An 8,308-nucleotide genomic window follows, 5' to 3' on the forward strand; every position below is an offset into this window, starting at 1 on the left:
CTGATGAAGCCAAGTAGTCTTGGTTTCTGTTGGTAGGATTCTTGCATTTGCCTTTCACCATCTCTTGCCTTTTGGTGTTAGATGTTCTTAGTGTCTCTGACTAGAGTTTGTCCTGTCCCTGCCACCCTGCAAGTCTCCTTCGACTCCTGGGGCCTGTGCCTCCCAGCTGGCTGCTCAGGTCTTAGAAACTCACCAGAGAGAAAATGGCGGCTCTTGCCTGAGTCTCTGGCTTAAGGCGTTTCCTGGAGGTAAGCCCTCCACTTGCAGGGAAGGGGCAGAGAAGGACGCTGATCTCCTCTGTCACTAGGAAGCTGAGAGGATTCTGTCCCTGCCACCCTGCAGCTCCCCTGGGACTCGTGGGGCCTCCTGGTTCATCTTTTAATATGTCCCTCAACAATGTTCTCAAGCTTATGTTTTTGGTGTCTTTTCAAATATTAGATGTCTTTTTAAAAACTAAATGATGTTGTATTGTATGTACTCATGTGTGGATTTTTAATTTTGTTCCACTGATCTACATATCTTAGTACAGACACCATTTTGTACTTTCATTTTTGAAATTATTTATAACTACAACATTTTACCCTTCACTTTCCTCCTGACAAAACCTCCCATATACACCTTTTGCTTTCTTTAAAATACATGCCATTTTTCTTATTAATTGTTATTCATGTGTATGAATATATGTAAATATATATGTGTTGGGGTTCATCCTCGACACAGGATCTGAGTTCTCAACTGGAAACAGGGATATCTGGATGGTGCATAATAAATATACACAGACTACTTTTTGGGTACAAACTGACAGGCAATGTTTCAAGGCTTAAAGTTTCCCACTTTCCTCTCTCAGTCTCTGCTCTCTCTCTCTCTACTAGCAGCTTGAGGCTGCACACACTCTGAATTCTCCTGCGCACTCTGCTTTTTTCCTGTGTGCTTTCCTTTTCTGGAACTCCCACACTTCTACACACCTCTGTGCATTCCCCTTTCATTCTCACACACACTCTTCCCACACATCTCACACACATCTAACAAATACCACATGCATTCTTCCTTCACTCACACATACACTCTCCACACACACACATCACAATCTCTCTTTACTCACTCTTAACATGCTCTTCTCATGTTCTACCACCTTTTTCTTGCCCCAGTCTATTTTTGGTACTCCAAAAGCAGGTAGGAAAAAAGCACACTGTATAATCATTGCTAAATCAAATTCAAAAGAATAACCATATCCTACAAAGAATCAAGAATTACAATTGCTCCCCAAATTTTCAAGCTTTCCCTATTCCTAGGCCTGTAGCCAAAGTAAGAATAATTGCAAACTTATCATTATTTAACCTTTAAGTTTTGATTATTATACTTCAGAGCTCAGAGCTCCAAGGTCAGCTATTTGAATTTCCTTTTGAAGTTCTAATGATAAATGACATTGGTAAAGCTGTCGGGCAGTGGCCAGAAAGAATCAAGTTAACCCTTAACTCAGTAATTCTGCTAGCTTTCTGCTTCTGTACATTGCACACAATGACTCTCCTAAGAGTCTCAGTGTTTTGACTTAGTATTACTAACATATAATATTATGCATTCTATGCTTGCTTATCTAGGAACCACTCTTAAATATTGTACAAAACTTATTTCGTAGCTTCAATAGTCTTTCTTTTCTTGGGGTCCCAATGTTGGCTTTATTTCATTTTCTAATAATTTCTTGAAACTTTCTTTGCAAAACAAGCATTAATCTGGAACTACCATTGTGCAGTTATTACATTGTTTCCAAAGAGGAGAACACACAGCATGCACTTGGGCCATTAGGACTGTGTTATGCTGTGCTGTGCCCCATGCCTCAATTTTAATTGTTTAGGAATCATTACATCAAGAAACATTTAGTTTCACAGAATTCACCAGAGCAGAAGAAAAAAGATGTAAAAAAGTCAGATATAATAAAATAATTATGTTCACCAAGGACAACTGAAAAGCAGTCACACACAAATAAAATCTATACACCTGTTTTCCAGGCCTAAGGTTAGGAGAAAGGGGAACAACTGGTTTTTTTTATTTGATTTTTATTTATTAAAACAACAATGAAAAGCAAATGCTATTGGGATTTTGTTGTTTTTTTCTCATATTCCTTAAAATTTATAAAATATTATAACAATAAATATAAGTATTATAAGTTGTTTGATATAAAACAACAATCAATTTAACAGTCTTATGTAGGTGTTCATCTACAGCAATAGTGAAAATACATTTTTCTCAATATAACTTTTAAATAACTCCAAACATATTAGCTGTATACTTAAAAATAATACATCACTACTAGTATTTTCTTAAATGAACATGAATATATAAAGTCTTTTTGTTTGTTTTGTATTTAGTAGAGTTTAAAATCTTGGCTCTTACTGTGGTACAAACATTTTTCTATTTTGTGTTTTTCTTTTGTTTTATTTTCTAGTGAGATGCTGAAAATAAGATACTTTTTCTGTGGTCTAGATGATGAGAAAGGCTAAGTTTCAAAGGAAATTGTGTCTCAACTCTGGGAACAGTCAGAAGTGTAAAAATACCAAAATAAATAAATAAATAAATAAAACAGAAAACAAAAAACAAAAACAAAAACAAAAAAAAACCAAAAAAAACAAAAAAACCAAAAACTACCTTCACTTTTGTTTATATCAGGTGATATAGACAACAAAGAAAGGCCTCCTCAAAGCAGCAGAAAGCCCTCTGCCATTTGGCCATTGATGTTTTCTAACTTACTATTCTACAAATTACCATGACTAACCCATTTATAGAATCCTATGGTCACGAATCATTACACAACAAATAGAACAATGGATTAGTTGTACTTATGTATAAAATACAAAGATGTTATAACTACATTTTGGGAATACTGAAACTCTTTGTTTGACCTTTAAGCCTATCCTAGTCAGGGGTACTATGGCTGTGATGGAACAAACATGACCAAAAGCAGGTTGTGGAAAAGATTGTTTATTTCACCCACAGTTCCATGTCTAAATCCTTCAATCAATGAAGCTAGCCTAGGTTCTGAAACAGGGCAGGGACCTAAAAGCAAGAGAAAACTCCAGATAAGAGTGTTGCTTATTGGCTTCTTGAGCCTTATTGCTTCCAGAACCCAGGACCACATGACACATTCCACAGTGTGCTGGGCCTTCCCTTATCAGTCATCAGTTTAAAAAGTGTCATATAGCCAGACCTTATGGAGCATTCTTCAACTAAGAGTTCCTCTTATCAGATGATTCTAGCTTGTACTAGGGTGACTTAAACCAAGCCAGCACAAGAACCTTAGGAGATTTTCACTCATACATCTTATAAGTTTTGCTCTTTACATTTATCACACTCATTGAATATACTTCAACAACTCTGTTATTCCCTTTTCAACCATTAAAACATACTATTTGCTAATATACATAACTGTGTCAAATTGCATACATACTTCCTGATAAAGGAGATACACTCAAAAACATTTGTTTTATAACAGTAACTGCCATGGAAAATTATAATATCAATTGTTCATTTAAAACCCAATTAACAAATAATATGCCGGATGATTAACTTTTTCATGGAAGTTTTTACTTCCTGGTTTCGAAGAGTATAAATCACGGGATTCATCAAGGGAAATATTACTGTATGGAAGAAAGAAACCACTTTGTCAGCTGATAGGGCAGTGAATGGACGTGTATAAATAAAAATTGCAGGTCCAAACATAAGAAATATAATGATAACATGAGTGGTACATGTAGATATAGCTTTGTTTTTTCCCTCAGAAGCTGACCTATGAACATGGCATAAGATAACTGCATAGGAAGTTAGAAGACCAAGAAAGCAAAGGAGTGTGAGCAGGCCACTATTGAAGACCATTAGGAGCTCAACTGCAAAGGTGTCTGTACAGGCTAGCTTGATGACCTGTGGGACATCACAGAAAAAGTTATCTAGAAGATTTGGACCACAGAAGGGCAAGCGAAGGATGATGATAACCTGAATAATGGAGTGAACAAAACCTCCAAGCCAAAGAGCCAACAGCATCACATAGCAGGCTCTGGGACTCATGACAGTGGAGTAATGTAAAGGCCTGCAGATGGCAATGTAGCGGTCAAAGGCCATCACTACCAGAAGTAAGCCTTCACCCCCTCCAAGGAAGTGCAAAAAAAATAGCTGAGTGATACAAGCTTTGTAGGAGATTATCTTCTTCTCAGAGAAGAAATCTACCAACATCCTGGGAGCCACAATGAAGGAGTAGGAGGCATCCAGGAAGGCCAAGTTTCCCAAGAAGAAATAAAGTGGGGCAGTGAGTCCAGGGTCTGACCTGATGGTCAGGATGATAAGGATATTTCCAGGCAAGATGATGATATAGAAAATTAAGCTGAGAACAAAGACCAAGCGCTGAATGTCATGTGACTGGGTCAGTCCTATGAGAATGAATTCTGTGACAACTGTCCTGTTTTCTGTCTCCATCACTAGTCCCTACACAATATAACAAATAAAGCAATTCTTTATGTCTCTTCTGACTAGATCATAGCTATTCTTCCAGAAGCATTGTTAGACACTAGTGTATTCTCTCATCTCTTCATATCCAAAACCATACCCTCTATCCTTCAGCTCTTATATTTCATAACTGTAAACATCCTGTTGAAGTCACACCTTCCTGCCACTGACAGCACAAAGCTTCAGCTTGTCTCTCACATGAAATTATAGATATCATTGCTCTGGGATTTATTTTCATTGCCCTGAAAGAGATTATATCCCTTCCTGAGAGAGAAAACAACTTGCTGAAGGTATTGAAATTCTCATAAATATATTTTACAGGGGACCAGATGAAGATTATCATTAAGTTTATCGTGTGTATATTTATTCATCAAAATGAGTAAACTATATATTTGTTGATATTTTTGCAGTCAAATTATACCATGAAAATGCTGGAAACCACTTATTTCCTGGGAACATTTCATTTTTCTTTATGGAAGATGTAGTCATTACCTAGGTGTAAGTAGAGAGCCTTTGGTTGATTGAAGAATGGCAAATAGATAGTATGCTGTCTTATTGTCTTGTTATGGGTCTGTACTCTGTAGAAAAATTGCTGTTATAAAAACTTCATTAATTTCATGACATATATATTTTTATCTGATTTTTTTAAAGGCTTGTCATTTAATTGTGTTGTTTATATAGCATCATTGTATTGTGGATTGGACATATGTGTATATGAATTCATATATTATTCTTATATGTGAATTTATATAAAGTGAATTTTTATATATGCATATATCTATATGTACACACACCCATATACATAGATTTCCATATATTATTAAACTGACAATTATAAAAGTATACTATATCACACACATAAACACACAAATTTTTACATATGTTTACTCATAAAATACATATGTAGATACATATACATTGAATCCTATGCAAAACCATAGCTCAAAATGTATATAATGGTTACACACCCATGCACACATTGATAGACATATACTTTAAAGACAGGGAAGGAGGCACTAAATGGACCCAGAGAGATATAGTAGTAGATGCATATAAGGAATATGCTTTGTATAAATATATAAAATGCACAATATAATCAAAATTCTAAGAAGTAATAGGTGATGAAGATTGCCTTTCCCTATTTTCAGAGTGAAATTCTTAGGTTTGATAACTATATAAATGTAAGATTACAAAATCAAAAATGACATTGGTTTATCATCAGCCTGATCCCAAAACCCTAGAATAGTGTTCATCAGCATTACTTTTAAAAAGAGAACTAATATCTTACAAAACCAGGATCCTAAGAAATATTTTCGTTTTAATTCTCAGCATACCATTTCTGTATTGATTGTTGGCTCTATTTTCTCACTTGTTTCAGTTGTTATATATAATTTATGCTAAAAAATCAAAATGATGGATAATTAGTAATTCATTCTTAATATGACTATTCTAAATATCAGAAGAAGAAAGAACTATGTTATTGAGAATCCACTATAACTCAGCATCCACAAACTGATTTATGTCTGCTTTATATCTTTGACCCAAAGGCAGTAAGAGAAACACCTGAATAATTATATCAGTTATATCCATTTATATTCCTTTTTTATTTTTTGTAAATTTGAAGAATAATAGGAACATTTACCTAACAGCACACCATACTCTCACACAGCAAACATCACTTCTTGGAATGAAACTGGCCATCCCATCATTGCAAATTTTAATTTCTTTTTTTAACAGAGAACCCTTTTAAAATATGAGATACACAGCTAATTTGTGATGCAATAAAGAATTGCCCTTGGGAATTTAAAGTCTAACAAAGGTGTAGAGAGCTTAAGTGAGAACTGTCAAAATGCCAGCAGGTTATTATTAAAGAATTAAACTAGGCATAAAATAAAAAAATAAAATAAAAAAAAAGAGAGAGAAAGTAGGAAAGAGCCTTGAACTCATTTGCATGGGGATAGGGTGGTGGACAGGAGAGAAGCCCTGACTGCCAGCAGAATGAATGGAAATATGCAACCTGGGGGGAGGGGAGATGGAAGACCCTGTAGAAAGTACCAGAGACCCAGGAGGTGAAAGACTTTCAGGACTCAAAGAGAGGGACCTTAGGTGAAATGCCTGACAGTAGGGAGAGTAGTATATGAAACATTATGAATGTTAATGTATTAGAAATTCAGGTCATTTTTATTTAGGAAATTACCCTGGGTTAGAATATGAAGATTTCCTCATTTCCTTAAACCTTTACTAATGCCCAACTGGTTTTCTACTCCATGGAAAATGGAAAAATATGTGAGCTTACAAAGGCATATTCTAAATTATTAGAAATTGTCTGAGGTTAATTTATACTAACTCTGAGGGATGTAATGTCTACTTTTCAAAATATGATCTATGAGAATATATTAGTATGACATACAAAAATATCCTAATATCATAAAAGGCCCAATAAAAGATCGGAAATTTGAGATGAGTAAGAAGCTATGATGATTAAAGGGATATGATCATTAAGTACAAGGTCACTATCTTAAATTTGCTTTAAATGTTTATCTTTTGTCTAGAGTTAGAGTTAAATGAGTTTACCAAATCTTGAACTTACTATACAGCTTTTCAGAACATCTTATTTATTGTTTTTAATATTTCTAATATAAATCAATTTTTTTCATTTAGATAAAAGAATTTGTATAAAAATATAGATGTGATCAAACAGGAATTTTTGAAAGATTGAAAACATTTTTTTCAATTTAAAAAATAGATTAATTTTATCCAAACTCTACTGAAAATATGACAGAGAAATTATGAAGATATTAAAAATACTTAAATCTTTAAACATGAAATATATTTTCAATTAAGGTAGGGTATGTGATGGTAGGGGACATAGGGTAGATTAATGAAAGTAAATAATATACATATCTTTAATTTTATTAAATAATAAATACCATTATTTTACCACATAGAAACACACTGAGTGGACTATTAAATAACATGAACACATTTTTAAAATTTTAACTATAAAAGAGTTTTTATAATTTCAGACACATTTGTTAATATAGTTGAAATAAGTCTCTTCCATCATCTTTAACTGCACAAATATGTGTTTTCAGATGAAGTTGGTATGTATTTATATGGGGAATGTGAATCTAAAATTTCATCATCTTGCCAGGTGGTGGTGGCACACGCCTTTAATTCCAGCACTTGGGAGGCAGAGTCTTGTGGATTTCTGAGTTCGAGGCCAGCCTGGTCTACAGAATGAGTTTTAGGATAGCCAGGGCTACACAGAGAAACCCTGTCTCAGAAAAGGAAAAGAAAAATTCACCATCTTGAGTTTTATAGTAAAGCAGGAGCTAAGGAGCACCATGGCAGTCTTTTCACTCTGGTCAGATGCAGTCTTCTATGTGATAACTTTTTTATTTGTCTAGTTGATAAATTTTTCTGTTTATCCTTCTAAGGCAAACCTGTTGAATGAATTATTAGTTATCAAATTGAAAAGTCCTTTATAACATGTTTTCCTTTAATAGAGATAGATTTGGGTTTTTATATCTATATTATGCCAAATAATTTTAAGAAGATAATGAAGGTTTTCTAAAAGAGATTTTAGAAGGTAGCCATAGATAAAGTTAATTATGATAATTTAATCTAATGTTATATCTAGCAGTGTTGGCCGCCGACCAGCGTCTATCCAAAATGGCACCAAACTTCACTTCCGTACCACTGACAGCTGCTTGGCGCAGGCGCTCGGTAACAGTGACACGTCTCTCTCTCTCGGCTCTCCCCCTCCCGATGGGGATATGCTAATAAGGTGCTTGCACTAAACTAATCAGACAGT

The 8,308-nt window shown here is 34.5% G+C and overlaps 1 protein-coding gene across 1 annotated transcript; it reads right to left on the bottom strand.

The window, feature by feature from the left end:
• Positions 1 to 3,447: 3,447 nt before the first annotated feature.
• On the bottom strand, positions 3,448 to 4,475 carry LOC116084868 (olfactory receptor 4N4). The gene has a single exon (XM_031362157.1). It carries the CDS (start codon positions 4,459 to 4,461, stop codon positions 3,535 to 3,537), a length of 927 nt encoding a protein of 308 aa, XP_031218017.1. The 5' UTR covers positions 4,462 to 4,475; the 3' UTR covers positions 3,448 to 3,534.
• Between the last annotated feature and the right edge of the window lie 3,833 nt (positions 4,476 to 8,308).

Source organism: Mastomys coucha, unplaced genomic scaffold (assembly GCF_008632895.1).
Source record: "Mastomys coucha isolate ucsf_1 unplaced genomic scaffold, UCSF_Mcou_1 pScaffold9, whole genome shotgun sequence".
Lineage (NCBI taxonomy): Eukaryota > Metazoa > Chordata > Mammalia > Rodentia > Muridae > Mastomys > Mastomys coucha.

Excerpts from the sequence above, each read along its gene's own strand:
- LOC116084868 (XM_031362157.1), bottom strand. The coding sequence starts at position 4,461 with ATGGAGACAGAAAACAGGACAGTTGTCACAGAATTCATTCTCATAGGA.